Source organism: Varanus komodoensis, unplaced genomic scaffold (assembly GCF_004798865.1).
Source record: "Varanus komodoensis strain SLA01 unplaced genomic scaffold, ASM479886v1 scaffold8, whole genome shotgun sequence".
NCBI lineage: Eukaryota > Metazoa > Chordata > Lepidosauria > Squamata > Varanidae > Varanus > Varanus komodoensis.
Window position 1 is genome coordinate 37,634,117 of NW_025336481.1, and position 19,606 is coordinate 37,653,722.

Here is a 19,606-nt window from a genome sequence, read left to right on the forward strand (position 1 = left end):
AAGTACCTGGAGATGTTTTCCTCCTCTCAAGAAAGCAGTCAAGTGAAAAAGGCAACTTTCAGTACTGCTTTGTGTCTAATATGATGTTGATTTACACTGAATGAAGCATCTGGCTGACTTGCTGATTCAGTTATCTGTAACATTATCCAAGGTTCAACTTTTTTTTTTTTTTTTACAATTTTCTTTTCCAAAGAAACATTATGGCTCCGATCCATAGAACCACTTTAGATCCAGTCTTTGTCCACTCTGAATACCTGACCCTCATGGCAGAAGTATACCATATATACCAGCATATAAGACTGCCCTTGAAACTGGAGATAATGAGGCAAAAATCAGAGGGTCATTTTATACACCAGGTGAAAATTTTTCATCCTATTTTTGGACACCTGCATCTATGCGGCATAGGTTCTAAGCCCCCAACAGAAGTCACAGGATCTGGCAAAAGTGGAAAAATCATAAATATCTCTAGTGAAAAACCTGAATATAATCTCAAGGGGACTTTGCTTGGGGGCATCACACTCTTTTAGAGGAGAGGATATTTTAGAGGAGTCTAGTACCCTTCAGAGGTTTTGGACTGCATTTCCCATAAGTCCCAGTTGACGCATTATATTCAAATTTCAGATGAAGGTAGCCATCCTGTGTAAACAGAGAATGCAACCAAGAACATATCCTGTACTCCAATGGGGGATGACCTTCGTAATAAAAGGAGAATGCTCTTTTATCTTGCCACCACTTTGCACATTCATGGCATTTTTACAGGAGTATCACTCATCATCTCCCACTTGTAACTTTCCGGTGTTTTCCCACCACATCTTCAATCTTTTTTTCTGACCACAGAAAATCCCTTAAGGAAGTCAAGAAGGAATAGCTATACAGCACTATCTAAATGGTAATGGTAGGACCTCTCCCACTGGAACCACCCAAAAAACAACCTGCTGAGAGTTTTGCCTGCTCCTGCTGTACTTATCAACCAGGAACTCCTGATAAACTTCCACGGAGTCTCAGGTTTTTCCACAGAACAGTTTTTGAAAAATAACAGCAAATTAAATAGTGCAAATCTAAATCTAATGAGACAATAGCCTTGGTGGGAATGGGAAGAACAATATAAATACAGTGTGTGCGAAGGTCCTCAGTTGTAATAGTTTCCATAACAGAAGACGGTAACTTCAAAATCATGCAAAACTTCTACTAATTTTATTATTTTTATTATCATTATCATCCCTCCAGGTGTGGGCACTGTCAACGACTGCAGCCAACTTGGAATGAACTTGCTGACAAGTACAACAACATGGAAAATCCACAAGTCTACGTTGTGAAAGTGGACTGTACTGCAGATACGCCACTGTGTTCTGAATTCAGTGTCAGAGGATACCCAACGTATGTGTGAAGGAGTATTTCCTTCATTTTATTATGTTGCATATTTTCCATAAATCCCTGCCAATTTAAAGAGGGCAACTACATTTAATTGTGCATCATTTTAGTTAAATGTTCATATCAGTAGGTACAGTTTGTTGCCAAGTACATGCAGTATATTGTGTCTTTAGATCCTATGTTATATTCATTTGCTCTCCCTTTGTGAATAAATCTTACAGCTAGCAAAAGCTGAATGTAGCAATGAAGTGGAATTTTTAAAAGCCCTCTAAATAGGATGTATTGCTTTAATCAGATTGCACAAGGAAACCAAAGTAATATTCCAATATAAGAAATGTATGCTATTTTCTCATTGCTGTATTATACTGAAACATGCAACAAACCTACTTCTATGTTTGCTCACTCCGATCGGAGAACAGCTGTACAATGTACCATGCTGATATGAGAGTTTTATAGTTAGAAGTGGACGGTGATTGAATTGCCTTATTAAGCTGGAGTAAACAGACCACACCTGATCCGGTGTAGGAATTATTGAGCGTTTTCTTCAAGGTGTATATTGTTGTGAAATCAGAAACAAGTTGATTAATAAAACCCTAGAAGTTAAGCATGTAATGCAAAAGGTCCATCTGACCTTCTTGATGGGGTAGCCTGTTAGACCATCCTGCAGAGACAGCTTCTCTGATGGGTTCTTCCCTTTTGTGGGGCATATGTAACCTCTGCCTGAACAGACTTGTGTGAATTCAGCAGCTTCTCAGGTTAAATTTAGTGTAAACTGGAAAAAAAGTGTAAATTGCAGGCAAGGACTTCTCAGGACCCACACTGACAGGAAACAGGGTGCAATGCTATGCAAGTTTAGACAGGAAAAATGGCCTATAACTCTTAGCATGCCCTAGACCAGTGATGGCAAACGTTTAGAGACTGAGTGCCCAAACTGCAACCCAGAACCCACTTATTTATCACAAAGTGCCAACACTGCAATAAAACCTGGATACTGAGGTTTTAGTTTAGAAAAAAACCAACTCAGATGTTAACATCTTTTGTCTTAAAAGAAAAACACAATAACAGAGAGAAGGAGCCATGTTCACGTTCAGTGCCTCCAAGTCAGGGGACACAAGACTTGCTTGTGCCCGGGCGCATGCTCTCCCTCCCTCCCTCCCTCCTTGCCCCCAAACCAGCCACTGGGAATGCCGCAGGAGCTTCGGCAGTACTTGAAAATTTACCAGAGGGGCAGAATGCAGGGTGGGGGAACCTAAACTAAAGGTGAGGAGAGGCTTTCGCTGATCCCTTCCACGCTTCCGTTGGGATCTTCCTCGAGGCACCCCCACAGCACTGCCAAGCCTTGGCGAGTGGGGTCGGGTGGAGAGAGGGATCCCTGCAACACGCCCACTCTTCTTGCTTCGCAGCAGTTACAGCCTCCACTTTTCCTCGTTTTGGCCTCCCTCCTCAGGAAGCGCCATATTGATCCCGGGTGCCCTCTCTCTCCTCCTCGCTCCAGCTGCTGCTGCTCCGCCACCTTGATCCCGTCACTCACTCCCTTCACCCAGCTTCCCCCCACCCATGGCCCCCGGCGTGGGAGCCAGCCTGGGAGCGGGTAGGCGGGCACGTGGCTGCCTGGCTGCGCCTGCAGCTACCAAGTTGACAGGATCCTGCCACTGCGCTAGGATGGCAGCTTGGGCAGCCGCTCACATGATGCAGGCTGGGAGGAGGAGGAGGAGGCAGGAGGAGGGTGTTGCCACCAGTGCTCCCTTCCTGGCACCCCTGCCACGGCCATTGTGCCTGCCTCTGGCCACCTCTTCAACGCCCCCTCTTGCGGCGAGTTGCAGCTAATGGATGATGTCGTTGCCTGGCACCATTACTCTTTCCGAATATGTGCGTGGCTGCTGAGGCAATGCTGGGGCGACTTGGCTCGCATGCCAACAGAGAGGGCTCTGCGTGCCCGCTGTGGCACACGTGCCATAGGTTCGCCATCACTGCCTTAGACAGTTTTCTCCATTTTTTCTGGAGTTACAGCCACTTTTTCTGTCTATAACTTTCCGAGGGTAGCAGCTTTAGTCTCTGAATTTTGCTTCTTCAACCAGAATCCCATGCCTGCTTTCATGGAAACAAGCTCCATCTCAGTAGACATGTATAGGATTGTGCTTTTAATGACATATTATCTTAGAATTTCTCTAATTGTTAATGTAAAATGTAGTATTTTTGTATTCTTTATAAGATGGGTATATCTACAGTATCCCTAATCACAACAGGTTCTTCACGTGTGGCTCAAGTTCCTGGTGTTGCAGTTTGCTTGCAAGACATTGCAATTTGCTTGCAATGTCTTGCAAGCCCAATCCTGGATCAGCCCTGCCTTCTCTTCATGTTTCAGACATGCTGTCCTCTTTTTTCATGTTAGAGAGGGCTGCAAATTTTTACATATATTCATCCTTGACATTCACAAGAAAATTTTCCAATGCTTTAAAAATGGTTGCAGAACTGCTTCAGCAATTTAGGTGGCAAAGTGTATTGGTGACATAACAAGCACTAGCCCAGTCTTTCTCCAACATCCTAGAAGCTTAAAGGACTGGATTATTTGCTGGCTTGCATCAAGACGGAAGAATTTACACTGTATGTTTTCGGGGAAATGAACATGTATTCCAACTGCTTCTGTCAAAATTAGCTTTGTGTCATTCTTCACTTTAAAGATATTTTGGAAGTTTACAAAACAATGCCAGAGGTCTGAACTTGGAAAGTCTAGCGCTGTGGTATTGAAAGCACCGGAACTCTAAAAACTGGAATTAAGAAACCATTGTGAGGAATGTTTTTGAGATCTGACATAATGCGATAAGTATGATTGTTTTCAGAATGTTTTGAACTTGTCTGACCCTGAAAATATTTGCCTTATTGTCTTCTTTTATTTACAGTCTTAAACTTCTTAGACCAGGCCAAGAAGCTGCAAAATACCAGGGACCTAGAGATTTCCAGTCACTGGAGAATTGGATGTTGGAGACATTAAAGGAAAAATCTATTGTAAGTGATGAAAGAGTCCTTCAGGAGAAAGAGAGAATGAGAAAAAGATTTTTTAAAGTGCCAATACAGTAGAGTGCTACTTGAGTTACAGGAGGCCATGTGGGCTGAAGCCTCTTCCTTTTATGATGCCCTCTTTTAGAAGGCCATTAGGAATGCGGGCATGATTGGACTTAAATTTAGGGTAATCAGAGGATGGAGCCTGTGAAGTTATTTAAGAGCCACTCTACCTATTTCCTTAATAATTTGATCCAAGCAGTAGCTACCAATAATGACCACATCTTAAAAAAAACTAATTCCATTTATATTAAAGGAGAATAATAGGTGAATGTAGGCAGTGTTTCTTGACCCTTTATTTCTCTGCTGAACCAAATCCAAACTTAATTATGATGAAGTTTACACAACACAGTGCATCTGGGTATGGTCTGTTGTTGAATCATAGGTTTTCACTGAATTGTGAGTTGTTGTGTTGTGAGCTGTGCTAACAAACCATAGTTTATTAACCATGAGCAACTTAAGAGCACAACCCAGCTGCAAACCATGGCTAGGTTCAGAAAACACAAGACATGGTGGGTTTTTTACCATTGTTGATCTGTTGTGTTGTCCCTTCCCAGTCATGATATTTCACGATGATAAGTTTGGTCTTTAAAAGCATAAGAAACAAAGGTTTATTCCATGGTTTCTCTCAAGCAGCATGACCTGTCACATCGTCTGAGCACAGGATCATAGATTTCATGGTCCTGGTATGCAGCTGCCACAGAGTTCTCTGGATAGAGTGACAACTGCAGGAACTGCTCTAGCCATCCAACCTCTATGTGTGGTCCAATAAGGAAGAAGCATATGATGTAAACAGGGAGTGATGAATTTTGGGAGCAGTGTCTGATAGGACACATGCCAAGAGTGGGAGGACTAAACAGGTCGGATAGAAGCCATGGTGAAGTAGGAACAAAACTGAACCATGGTAAACATGCAGGGTTGCTGATGTGTACTGTGTGAACACAGCCTGTTTATTATCTGGTAGCTTATTCTTGCTTAACAAACCATTACTTGTTTTCATAACTAACACAACAAACCATGATTCAGTAACAACCCATATTCAACCCATACTTGTCACTGAATTGTCATTCAGTGTGAACAGGGTATATGTGTGGCCTAAGGAACCCATAAACTAATTGGGATAAATAAACCAGTAAAAATGGGTAATATCCATGAAGTCTTATAACATCGCTTTGTCTATATAGGTTATAAACATACAATTGTTGAGCAGTAGAGGAGTGTAAAATCGAGCACAGGCTTATCATTCAGTGCCTGAAATAGACAAACATGTTTGAACCACAGGTCTTCTTCAGAAGTCTAGTTTAGAAAAATGAATTTGAAAAAATATAAAAAAGATACAGCATACATACCCCAATCCAGACTTCTCACACCTGTTTGACTGTACATTATAGTATTTTGACCTTCAATAAAAGGTCCTCTTCCTAAATATCTGATAAACATACAGATATATCCTATCTAATAGTGGCAGAATTCGACTTGGTAAGCTGCCATGATTATGCATACAATAAGCTGACTTATCTCAAATAGACATTTATCTAAAAAGTGAAATGATGTCCTTGTCTGTATAGTGATGAGCATAACTGTATTTTATATTTATACTTTTATTGTGCAAGCAGCCATTGATCCACTGATGTTTCTTTCATATAAAATAATGTTGGTTATGTAAGTGAAATTTTTCTTTGTTTGGTAGGAGCAAGAACCTGAATTGGAGCCCACAAAACCCCCTGAGCCAAAGCAGGGCCTCTATGAGCTCTCAGCAGCTAATTTCAAACTGCATGTTGTAGAAGGTAACTCAATATAAATATTACAGGTTTTTTAAATCCCCTTTAAGAACAGAACTGTATAACATCACATATTGAATGAAAGCTAAACCGTACAGTGAATTAGCATCACTTCTAATAGCCCAGCTTGATTCTGCCCTTTGACAATTACTCTGTTGCTGCCTGTCAAGAGACAAAGGTCCTACCCTTCTCTCCAGCCTGGAAGTAGAGGACTAGGGAAAGAATCCTTGTGTCAGGCTTCAGGGCGTTCAGAAGCTCAGTGCCATGGTAGCAATGAACAAGGGGTTGTCCTCAGCCTGATAAATAAGTGCAGCATGAGATCAGCAACCAACAACTCAGTTTAGACATATCTATTCAGAAATCTCATTGAGATCAGTGGAACTTATTTCTAGGAAAGCATGTATAGGATTGCAATTATCTGGCAATAAATCCTGTTGAACACAGTGGAACTTATAAGTAGATGTGCACAGCGTTGCACTGAAGGAGGAGGAGAGGGTCCTGGATTCCAGAAATTTGGAATTTGACTATTGTGAGCAGACAAATATTGCCTTATCATCAAAGCCCAAGCAACAAGAAAGTACTGTGCTATAGATTCATTATATGATCCTGGCAAGTAAAGTCATGCTTTTTGAGGCCACCGTCTTGGTCAGACTGCCATACCTCACAGGTTTGTGCACAGCATATAATAAAGATTCAAAAACACTTTAGAAACAAATTGTTGCATATGCAGCTCTTAAAAGAATAAGACACTTTGCAGCCATATGATATTTTGAGGAATTACTTGATAGAGGGAGGGAGGAGGAGGAGGAGGAGAATATGTGTCATATACAGTTCTCACAGACTCTAAAGAAACATAATTTTTGAAATGAGACAGAGAACGTTTCTTTCTGCCAAGGGCTGCATTCCCTTGAGGTAATCTATCGGGGGTCACATTCCATTAATGGGCAGTGCTGGAGCTAAATAATCCAGACCTGAGGTCAAAAGTGTGTGGGCTGCCTCTTTTTCTTCCACGGTTCCCTTCCTCTTTCTCTTCTCTGCCATCCTGTCTTTCTTACTCGGCCTGCCTCCATTTCTCCTCCCTTGCATGGATGTGTCCTGCCACAAATCACCTGCAAACTTGCATTTTTGTTTATGCATGATACATACCACATGCTAATAATACTTGGCATTTATCTAAGTACTTTTGAATGTTCAAACCACTTCACATATTCTTATAGCAACCCTGTAAGATGAAAAACACTTGGTGTCTTCCTGTTTCAGACCTAGGGAAGAGGAGTGGAAAGGAGTGAAGACAGGCACCTGATCTCCATAGAGATGAATGAACTGAGCCCTGTTTGCTTACCTGTACACATTCTCTTTTCCTTTAAAGGCAATCATTTTATCAAATTCTTTGCGCCTTGGTGTGGCCACTGCAAAGCATTGGCACCAACGTGGGAACAGTTGGCCCTGTTCCTTGAAAATTCAGCGACTGTCAAGATTGGCAAGGTAGGCTCGATTGACCAAATAGTGATTTTTTTTTAAATCGAAAATAAATTCCCTTAGTAGTAACATTTACAGAGGAGACTACTGTTTGCACCATCAATCTCAGTTCATTTTGGTGTGTCTTAAGTTAAACTCTTAAGTTAAACTTAAGTTAAACTCTAAATTGTGTCTTAAGTTAAACTCTTTCTGGCAAGCCATCCACTTACCTTTGTATTTTGAATTTCTGATGCCTTGTATATTTGAAGAAACCCTTCTCTCAATCTACTTACCATTCCTCCTGCTTGCACGTGCATGTTGCAGGAAAGCTTGAAAGATGGCCATAACAAACTGCTTAACTTAGGAGGAGAGCTTACTCTTTGTGGCCAAATGCATGAGTAGTTATAGGAAGACAGCCATGTCAGAGCCTTGTTATTTTTAAGAAGGAAAAGGCAGGTCCCTGCAGCCTAGTTTTATGATGATGGAGCCCTTCTTTCCATCTTCATGCAGATGTGTGTGGGTGTTGGAACAACTTCAGCTAACTATAAAAACAGAAGTGTAGTCATATTGTTGGCTTTCTGGTAGAAAAGATTGCACTCCCAGTCTGTAGTGCTCAACTGGACACAAGTGTTAAAGTTTAGGCAAAATATGGTCCTGAGTGAGGGGTGTTCTGTATCTTTTTGGAGGATAAACTGTGCATTACATGTGAATACATATATTGAGAGCTGGTCTCCTGCACCTCCCTTTGCCCTTCCAAGCAGCTCAGGAAAACAAGCTTCTAACTACAAACTTCTGTATGGTAAAGTGGGCCAGCCAGGTTGGTTTTGTGATGCAACAGAGTATTGCAGAGGTAAAGACAGTCCATTTAGTTAACAAGCCAGCTAATGGAGTGAAAGTACCACTCGGGTCAAAAAGCTGAATCCCTCTCCTCTCTTCCCCACCAACTGGAATTAGCTCCACCTTCAGGGAGGCGCCTGCTGCCAATGGGCCGGACAGCAGGAACCCTGGACACTGCTCAGTTTGCCAGCTTCAGGAGGTCAGGCAATAAGACTTTAAAATTACATCCCTTACTCTCTGGCCTTTCCTGTCCGGCAGTCACTTCCCCTGGACCAGGTGTGGCCTGTTTCTCACTGGTTGCTTGGCCTTTCTCAGGGTTTGCTATTTCTGTCAAGAATTCCAGTCCCTCCTTCCAGTTTGGATTCAGAGTGTGAAGCAAACACCTTGGCATGCTGTATTCTGAGAGAAGCAAGCTGAGTTCTCACAGTGTATAAGGAAGACACTGCATGGTTTTGCCTTTTAAAATTCAGTTAAAATAAATGTTTGCATGTTTGGTTGGGGGGTGCTGTATTTGTTTGTTTCTTGTTAATGCAAAGTATTAATTATTAATACTAATGCAAGATATTGGGGGAGAGAAAGCCCAGGAGGGATGCTTCTCTCATTAGACTGGTGTTTGGATCCTTCAGTGTGCATGAGACTCCCTCTGCCAGATTGCCGCAGGTGAGGCTCACCCGAACTGAATGCACGAGCATCAACTGTTTCAGAACTGAATTGTGTTGGGGCCAACAGGTGTGCATGAATTAGAGCGATAGTGCCCACTTCTGTAGCCTGTCAAGTGGGATGACTAACAGTCGCTGCTATGAACCCCAGGAGCTGCTGCACCCACTGCTGTTATCCCTGGTTCAACCTGAAGCTGCAAAGCCAGCACTGATCAACTGTATTGTTCTGCAGTCTTCCTTCTTTTATCTTACTCAATCTTATTTTCCTTAGCATTGATTGGCTACTTTTATTATCTAGAGTATCCTCTTAATGATAATATATTTAAGTTTTAAGCCACCCAGAGAATCATCCTAACTAATGGACAGGTAGAAACTAAATAAATAAATAAATAAATCTTCTTCTGATTCATCATCAGTTTCTTGTAAGAGTTTCCCTCAGTATTAGCTGTATTATTCCTGGTATGTCTCCATCCATGTGGTTGTATTTTCCTTTCCTTTTCCTTTCCCCAGTTTCTTTTCTTTCTTCTGCCTTTCTTCTGCCTCTTGATCAGGTTCCCTTTCCCTTTTTAATTAGAAATGACTGTTACATCTGTTTTTTCTTCTCTCATCCAAATTTCCAATCTTCTCCTTTTTTTCTGTTCATGTCCCTTCTTGCTTTAATTTTGGTTCCATTCCCAAGTTTTTAAACCACTATCTTTGCATCCCTCTTTTCTCTTCCTTCTTTTGCTCTCCAAACCTGAGTAATGCTTTTATTTCAGTAATTATTGCTGTAATGTCTTCAATTTTTTTTCAGGCTAGTTTTCAACCTCTGTGTTGAACAGTGATTACTTTAAATAAGATCTCTAATTATCTTCATGCCAAATAATATTTTTTCTCTTCTTATTCTACTTGATTTTTCCTTGGCTTTTGACAGAGTTGACCACTCTTTGCTCTTCTGTTCTCTGCATTTTTGGGATTCATTAACATTGGTCTTTCTTGGTTTCACTCCCATCGTGTTCTTTGAATGATTCCATTAATGGGCATTTTGCCTTTCCCTGTTGGTAGCTCAGTGGCTCGATTCTTAGCTTCCTTGGTCTGCCTTCCTGTTTGCCTGCTCTTAGTAATATTGATGGTATCCAACATGAGTCTGACTTAAGTCCTTTTCAGTTCACTGGGTCTACTTCAGGCAGGCCTAACTTTGTAAACAACTCCCTCTGTCCTCTTGCCTTGCATTATGATTGTTACATGATGCTATCTAGTCCTGTCATTCCATTTCTTTTTTCCCTTCCTTGCCCTTTCCTCACACAAAATATCCAAAGATCCCACCAGACCAGCTACTGAGCATCTAGTGGCCTGATGTCCTGTTTCCAACAGTGAATATTCAGGTGCCTTTGAGAAGCCTAAAGCTAGGCAGGAGAGCAATGAACTCCCTTGCCTTCTACATCTGGTATTCAGAGGAATCCTGTGTCTGAACAGAGATGAGACTACTCTTCCTTACTGCCATGCAGCTGTTTCTTCTGGATGTTCATTATCCCAAGAACTCAATATGCAAAAGACTGAATTTATTGTCTTCCCCCATAAAACTTCATTTTCACCTTCACTTTCTCTTTCAGTTAGTAACTTTATTCACCAGTCATCTCAGCAAGTTAAGAGTTTGGGCATTGTCTCTGATACTTCTCTCCTTTGCTTGGCTCACATTTTAGTAGTTAAGGTCTGCCAGTTCGCTCTTCATAAAACTTGTACAATCTGGCCTTCCTTATCTATTGGATCTGCTAACGTTCTTATTCCTATCCTCTTCATGATATGCCAGTTGTTCTAATATTTTGCTTTTCAGTCTTCTCATCTTGCAACATAAAACTAGTTGTTCTGTTTTTAACCCTTCCATAATTTTCCTTTCTTAAGTTTCAAATAGTCTGAAGTGCCTGTTCCTTCCTAATTTTGGAAGCTAAGCAGGGTCAGGCCTGGTTGAAATCTGGATGGGTGACTTCAGTGTTATTGAACAGTGTTGTATAGAAATGTAAAATAATAATAATAGGTTATTTCCTCATAAAGTTTTTATTTAGTTGTACTTTAATCATGTAACTGCTGGATATGTCTCTCTTCATGGTCTCTCTCAATTTGCCCATATTAGGCTTCTTTTAAGTCAGTTCAAAATCTTGCACTTGCTTCTGTCTGTTGCTTTCTCCCTGTTCACCTCTTTGGCCTTTTTGATTATCAAATAACAAACTGCTTATTAAACCTCCAGTCACTTACTCTGTTTCTCATCTCCTTGTTTTCTCTCTTTTGTGCACAGAGCACTTCCTGTTTCTTCTGTGTCCTCCTTCAAGAAAAGATTGAAAACTCATTTTATTTTTGCTCGTGTTAAATTCATTGTGAAGTTTCATTTTGTTTCCTTTGGGTTTTCTCTTGCTGTTATGTCAATTATTGTACTGTCTCTCACTGAATCTCCTTTTGTTTTATTTTGGTCTCACCAGTAAGTACAGAATTTTCCTATCCCTCCCAAATCCTCTGTCCATTGTTCCATGCTTTCAGATGTGAGCCTACAGGCAGGGAATTGCATATGCAGCATCTAGCATATTTAAGATATATTTACAAATAAGAAATAATCAGAGTTCACTTTATTTCATCTCAGCAGTTATGCCTTTTCTTTGATGGAGGGATTATATATTTTATTATACATTTTAGAGCTATGACCATCACCGGTTTATACATACTTTACCATGTGAAACTTCCTGTGATCTTTTATTTCTTGAGAATTATTTTAAATATGCTGATTTGTAGGTGGACTGCACACAGAATTCTGAAGTCTGCTCTGCAAACCAAGTGCGAGGATACCCAACACTCCTTTGGTTCAGAGATGGAGAAAAGGTGAGGTTGTTACAAAGTTTGTGAAATTAGAACATTTTCATACACTATGTGATGTGGCTTGTCTAGATCACCTGCAAAATTATCCCACACCTAGTGATGTGAAATTAGAGCATGTTTTGTTGAACCTGAATCTTTATATAACCACAAGTCATATGAGCTGCAAGCTTCCTAGAAGAATAAAAGGTCCTTTTTTGAAGGAATCCAATCTTGCTTTGTGTGTGCTGGATTTGCAAACACCTCCGACATCTCTAGCTGAACCCCAGTTTACACAGATAAGAAAAAAGTCTCTTAGGATGCTGTCTTCAGACAAAGTAGATGAGGAAAACCTGCTTCAGGCAGTGTGTTACCAAGTCCTTAGGATCTTCACAGAGGGCCATCTCCAAGGAAAATCCTGCCCTTCTAGTGTTTACTTCAGTTCAGAGCCACTCACTTGATTTTCTGGCTCTTCCATACCTCACCACTGCTACAGCCAGAAGATGTGTCCTATCCAGTGCCCTAGGCCTAGATTTACTTGAATGCTTGATTAGGCAGAACTAAACCAAACATCCAAGTTGATTTCAGTGTGATCTCCTCCTGCATAGCCCAGCAGAGAATCACAGCCTGCTGTGTTCAGATTTTCATGGATTTCATTCATGGCAGAAGAGGATAAGCTGTGAACCAAGTTAATAGGATGGTATAAATTGTGTGTCGATATGGTGAGCCAACAGTTTAACTTCATCATCATTAAATGGGATTTGCTAAACTAAGAACACAATGCTTTCTTTGTAGGCTGACCAGTACAAAGGAAAGAGAGATTTGGACTCTTTGAAGGAATATGTAGATTCCCAGTTGAAAAACTCAGGTGAAGGCCCAGGTGATGCTAAGCCCACTGAAGCACCAACACCACCTGGAGAAATCACTCCTGAGGAGGAGGTAGGTCCAAAGTTACTCTTGATGGAAAGCATTTTCCGCACTAAAAATAACGCCCATGGCTTCATTGCCACCACTCCACCAGGATCCTGACTAAACTTCTGGATCAAATATTTGTCAGAACCTGCAAGAACGTATTGTGATTGTTATAGTTACAACTAGTATTAAACCTGGCATTGACTACTGCTAGGGAAGGGTGAATCAATGTCTGGTTTTGTTCCATTTTTCATGTCAGGTTGCTTTCTAAGCAAGCCAGTTCCCAGCTGCTCACACTTTGCCTGTTTGTACCTTTAAATACACTTCCTGCTGGATTCTATGTTACATTTCTTGCCACCCCTTGCTCCATGTCACCATGTTTGTGACATCACACTTTGTTGCCAGGGGCAAAGTCAGTCATGAGTAAGATGTCTGCCTTGATTGGTTGCATAGCAGGAAGACAGGGAACAAATGGACAGGAAAGAAGGAATTACAGTAAACCAGAAGATGGTAAAGGAACAAAAAACATGCATCAAGAGAAAATAACTTGATACTGCTGTTAATTTAGGGTGTAGTACTCATATGCTGGGTTTCCAAGGGTGCAGTGTAGATTTCTGGACAGGAGTTTATTCAAAATTACTAAGCATTTCTGTGATTACAGGTGCATATGCCATTGAATTCAGTCCGTTTTGTCATCATCTTCTCCCGAAGGGAGATAAGTTGCTGCAGAAACTATTGGCCATTTTCAGTAAATATGATTTGTGGAAGGAAAACGGCTATCCATGGGTTAAAAGGGTGCCCTGGGGTGGATAAGAAATCTTCACACGTGGCCTGTGTGGCAGTAGGTGCCATTGCTCCATCCTGTGCAGGCACACCATTTGTGACTTTAAAGCAGTCAGGGCTTTGCATTGCTTTTGAACAGACTAGCATTGTGTAAAGCGATTTAATTCTGAACTCCCTTTCATTTGACAGGGTAAGGTCCTTGCCCTCTCAGAAAAAGATTTTGATAAAGAAGTTGCAAATGGAATCACCTTCATCAAGTTCTATGCTCCATGGTACGTTTTTTAAGAATGTATTTGGGATTGCCAGTATTTATGTTTTTATTTTGTTTTGTTGCAGTGGTTGTTTTAATCAAGCTCCCTGCTCCAGCCTCAGAAGTACCATTTATCCAGATTAAAATTGTGTTTTATATGAGAGCAGTTGTTCCTTTTAACCATATCATACCTGTGATGAGCTGAAGTTGTCTGTAGCAGACAGTTAATTTGTCTATGAATTATTTGTACCTGCAGTTTAAAGGTGTGACTGCCTGAGACTTAAAGAGAGGGTATTGTTATATGATCAGTGCTGTGTGACACAGAGGACTGGTTCACAAATGCATGCAAAGCACTCTTAGCACCCCTTGGTTATCTGTATTTGGTAACTCATGGTAAATACGTTAATGGATTCCATTGAAAAGCACTTTATTGAATCTAGACTCAGTTATAGATAGAGCAGACCCACTGAAAATAACGGGACTTGAATTAGCTTTGTTTAATTGTCCTCTTTTACTCTGTTTCAAAAAGAATTCTCTGAGCAGATTACACAATACCAAAAGAAAGGGGTGAAAGCATCCTACACAGTAAGAAGCAACAATAACCACGATCAGCCCAGGGGATAAAAATGCATTCTAAACTATATAAAAGCAGCTATTCAACATACTCAGTATCTCAGATCTAAAATGTACAGTCTGGAATCCAAACTGGTTGGGAGAATGGGAATGTCCTTGCCTGGCACCGATGCGATGACCTTGTGAATGCTAGGCAAGCCTCGTTCAGGAAAGCATTCCATAAACATGGTGCCACAACCAAGAAGCCCCCGTTTCTTTCAGTCACCCACCTGACTTCATTCAGCAAGGGCACCCACCAGAGGAGAGCCTTTGTGGCTGACCTAAATGACTGGTTGCTCGATTTATATCTTACCCTCTCCACTGGCATGCTCAAGGGGGATTACAAAATTACCACTGTGATGAAAAAATTCTGATGGTGGTGTAAGCTCTGTTGCATATCTACTGGATGCTGTGCTCAAATGATATGCATTGTTGTGGTAGCCATTAACCTGGGCGTTGCTTAAAGGCTACCCAACGATTTCATGTTTAAGGATGGGTGTGAAATTGAGTCTTCATTTACCCACCACAGTGATTTTGCTCTTGATTTGGCACAGTACTGGCTCCCTCATCCTCCTCTGCAGCATCTGAATTTGCATCCAGGTAATCTGGAGCTTCCCTTCTGCTTAGACTTTCCCTATTTCTGCAGATGGAGGAATCCTGGATTTTCGGGGGGTTTATTGGCATGTGGCATATAACTTCATCCTTCTAAATTTAATCTGTAAACCCTACCACAGTGGTGTGTAGGCCAATTACTAGTTCCCAGCTGGACACAGTCCAGTAACTCTAGGTGAAATTGGGTCCATCTCATTTATTCCCAGGTGACAGTGATATTTAGGAAGGAAATAACATACCACTGGAATTCATCAAGCCCTTCTAGCAAATTTTAGAAGAGAGTTGCAGTCCAAATATAACTTCTGTTCTCTCCTGACTTCATTCTAAAAAGGACACACCACAAAGATCCAGGAGGACTGTGTTAAAGAAACTCTAAATGCCACCCAGCCAATCCACTCTCTTTGGCAACAATTATTTCCACGAAAAGCTGCAGTTCAGACTAATGTTTACTATATAAATAGCAGTATCCTATTCCTGGCCACCTAAATTGTGTACACAATTATAGTTCATTGTATACAAATTGACCTTTTTCTCTTCCATGTCAACTGTTTTATGTTTGGCCAAGTAACCACTAGTGTGCTGAGGTCACCTTTTCCCCTTTACTTTGCTTTAAGTAAATATTAACATTATGTTGAATGACCAGCAGAAGCCCATCTCCTCTTAATAATTTGCAATACTTACAGTCAGTGCTCTCTTGCACACCCTGATTGGGTTTGCACGACACAGCAGCCCATCAGGAGTGATTGCTGTGTCATCTGAACCGAGGTTGTTTCCTGCAGGGTGGTTTGTTTGGGGGCAACATGTCACCCTGAGACCTGTGGCTTGTTCTAGGGGCAATTCAGCCTGCATTGGGTTGCCATGTCATCCAAAACTGGCAGAACAATCTCATTGTGGGCCATGGGGACTGGCTAGCAAGCCACCTGGCAAGAGCAGCAAAATCTTTTGCCACTCTTCAGCTTTTTATTTGAGTTCTTGGCTCCAGAGATGTGTGCAAATGTCTTTGCTGTTACTTGTGGGGACAAGAAGGTGCCAGTCTTTCGCTCTTGCACAAGTGCACCCTTATAGCTTTACAGTATGTGTAGTTTTGCCTGGCCAATGTCTTTGTTAACTTTGGTTATCAAACAGTAGCCGACTAAGAAGGTGAGACTGTACATGGGCTAGATGGCAAATGGTTGACAGCTATCAGGTATCCAGTTGTCAAGTGAGAACCACCAACAAAGAGTAAAATGGCAAACTATATGCACCAGAAGGGGTGGGGGGTGGGGGCGAACTTAAGAACTTGCTCTTTGCAGTGTAACCCTCACAATTTCTAGTGTGGAATGAACAGTTCCGGTTTTAACACTTCCCCAGGTGTCCAGATCTTTTTGCAGCTCATTTTCAGAGTGGTTACTTCTGTTCCCTGATAGCTGTGAAAAATTTCTGAAAAGACAGCTGAATGGGATGGAGTGAATGGGGTCATATTGAGTGGAGACACCCCATTGGTTTCATCCCATTCTGCTTCCTTCCCAGATGTCTTTAAAAAACCCTCTCCCAGGTAATTTTTTATTATTTTGAAATGAAAATATATACAGATTTCAAGGCTGGGAGGTAAATGGAAGAGAAATATATCAAATGTTTCCCTTCCCATTGATTCTCAGCCCTGAAATTTGTATGTATTTCCCAGTCTGTTGTTGTTGAATTATGGGTGGTTATTATCTGGAAAACAGGCCAGTAAGAGTGTTTTAAGATGTGTCTTTAGCGTTCTAAGATGGGGAACCAATTTTTAACACTTTTTAAATTATACTGAGCTGAATGAAGCATGGTCAAGGTAGGGATGTACCAGCAATGGTGCAGTCAATCCAGAATTAGGAATGGTTTAAGTGCCAATGTGTGTGTAAAAGCTGAATTCTGCTTCAAGATTTCCAGTTTGTTAATCCCTGCTTTATTTTATAACTGTGGAGCATATATTCATTCACCTAATGCTTTACAGACTTATTCTTCTGTAAATAATTGTGGACATGATCCTGTCAGATTTGAGTGTAATGCTTAGTTCATTGCAGCTGCATTCCTTGAACATCAAAGTACTTGGCTTTGACTGGATTGTATTCTATGATGTTCATGAAGCTTTTATGGGAACTCAATTCAATTCAAGGTACACTTCCAGGTCTAGCTGTGTACAAAGGAGCCTGGCAGATTAGATGGCTATATTGATGGGCAGATTCATAGAAGTATTCCTAGTTCTGCCCTTTTTATTGTAGTTTAACAGCAGTCTGCTGAATTTCAAAGAAAATGTGCACTGCAAGTTCGGGAATGAAATTAAATTTGGCAAACACCATTTCATAATCTAAGATAAATTGGACCTTGTTTGAGTCAAGGAGGAATTTTTAAAAAAATATTTTTATCTGGAATAGCGAAGACAAACCAGCAACTGTTTTCAGAGATTTCTGTGCAGGTAACTCAGTTTTAGGGTATTCACTTCTTTTGCTGTGTGATTTTGAAATACAATGACTTTTAAAATGATCCCCGGTCCCTTCCTGTCTTACTTTTTCAGTCTTTGAGCTGGTGGAAGGAATTATGCATAGAAGTGTATTTCAGGTTTTAGCCTTATTGTTGTGTAACATCTGCATCTGTGACAAAAAGCTTGCTTTCTCATGGTCTGCATCTTAGGAAAGCTCTGGGACTAAGCTTGGTTTTTGTCCATTAATTCCAGCAGAATCTACTTCCAAAGCAGCAGCATTAGGGTTGTCCCTTTAGACATTCTGATACTTCAACAGTGTATTATTTTTAAATTTGTCATTGGTTAATCTTTAATTCAGATATTTCTGGTGTTTTCTTAATGCAGATAGTAAGAAGATAGGTTGCTAAAAGAAGTTACCTTTACGTTGCCACAAGAGAAGATGCAAACTCCACAAAGTTTATCTGGCTTTGGTGCCAGCCCAATATTTTGCTCACTGATTCCCCCCCCCCCCCGTTATGAGGGATTCTTCTGCTTTGGAGGAGGAGACCTCCCCATGTGCTGTGTTTGCAAGAAGGAAAACCTCTTGCTGCTTCCCAAGGCCATTGTGTGGCCAGGCAAATCTCTCACCCACCTCTGTTGGAAGAGGGGGGGCTCTCCGTACCTATCTGTGAGCTTTCTTCATGTGCTCACCATGAATGAGGTGCCAATTCCTTTGGTGAGGCCCTGCTGGGAGAATAGGTATTTCTAAGCATGAGAAAATATGCTTATTAAATGAAAGAACTGGTGCTTTTGAAGTGAATGGTTGCTGTTACACCAGCTAATTACATTGTGCTAGTGTAAGGGCCCTTTAGCACAACACTGGTAACAACAGCAGATGCAACACTAGTTCCTGAAAAACCAGTCATGCCTACTAACACAAACAGTGTTGCCTTAGAAGTCATTTAAGATTACATATTGATTGTCTTAGATGGTTATTCTTGAAGGATTAAATCTTCTCTGCAGTATGATGGAATTTTTTCATTTTGAAGAGATGCTACAAAAAATACAAAGTCTGTCACTCCCAAAGAAACTGGAGGCATGGAGATATGCTTTAACAGTGTTGCTGCATATAAAATCTTTTAAAGTTTCTTTTCTATATTGAAGAATGCAAAAAAATGTATCATTTCAGGTGTGGTCATTGTAAAAACCTGGCTCCAACTTGGGAGAACCTCTCAAAAAAGAACTTTCCAGGACCAGTGGATGTCAAGATAGCAGAAGTCGATTGCACAGCTGAGCGCAATGTCTGCAATAGATTTTCTGTAAGTACAGATGCTTGTGGCTTTCCATGGAGTTGAGGCTAAATAGCAAAGTTGCTTCTGTATAGAGGCATACAAAACATTGTGTGGATATACCTCTTGTGCACAGCTGCATCTACAAAACACTCTTCTGCTTCAGGCGAGAATGTGAATTGGACATGTGCCACAGCTGTGAGTAAAAGCCATAGACTTGGATTTTAAAAGGGTTCCACACAGAAGTTACAGAAGGTCTCTTTCTACCCTATTCACCCATTAGCCACAGCTACTTCTGTCACAGCCTTTCTAAAATCACTGACTAGCATGTGGCTTTTTGGATACTGCAGGGAACTGTTTTTTGTTTAAGCCACCCCCCAAAGCCTCGTTGCACATCCAGAGCTCTCAGCTTAATCCTTTGGCCCTTGGCCATAGACTTGGATATATTTAATTCCTGCCACACATGTCAGGAAACCTTTTCCTAATTAAAATACATCCTGATCTTGACCATTTTTCCTGCAAGCAGCTACAAATTAATGATTCCTCCATGTGGAACAAGGGGATTGTGGCAGCACCGGCAATTTGTGCTTCCTCAACCCCCAGAATGAGGGTGTTGCTGTTCAAAGCCAAATTTCATCTACATAAAATTTAGACCGCACTTATTCAGTGGGACCCCCTTTTGAGAAGACATATATGGAATTACACTGTTTCAAGCACTAATGTCTGGTGGGGTATTTTTCTGTTGA

At 41.1% G+C, this 19,606-nt stretch overlaps 1 protein-coding gene across 1 annotated transcript in view; it reads left to right on the forward strand.

Annotated features, from left to right (window-relative positions):
- Nucleotides 1–19,606, forward strand: part of TXNDC5 (thioredoxin domain containing 5) — a 35,375-nt gene that overhangs the window by 14,111 nt on the left and 1,658 nt on the right. Inside the window, exons 2-9 of the mRNA XM_044455026.1 lie at nucleotides 1,228–1,377; nucleotides 4,272–4,377; nucleotides 6,122–6,218; nucleotides 7,582–7,697; nucleotides 11,927–12,013; nucleotides 12,782–12,925; nucleotides 13,871–13,953; nucleotides 18,761–18,890. Of these exons, the coding sequence (XP_044310961.1) occupies nucleotides 1,228–1,377; nucleotides 4,272–4,377; nucleotides 6,122–6,218; nucleotides 7,582–7,697; nucleotides 11,927–12,013; nucleotides 12,782–12,925; nucleotides 13,871–13,953; nucleotides 18,761–18,890 (913 nt within the window). The remainder of the gene's footprint in view (nucleotides 1–1,227; nucleotides 1,378–4,271; nucleotides 4,378–6,121; nucleotides 6,219–7,581; nucleotides 7,698–11,926; nucleotides 12,014–12,781; nucleotides 12,926–13,870; nucleotides 13,954–18,760; nucleotides 18,891–19,606) is intronic.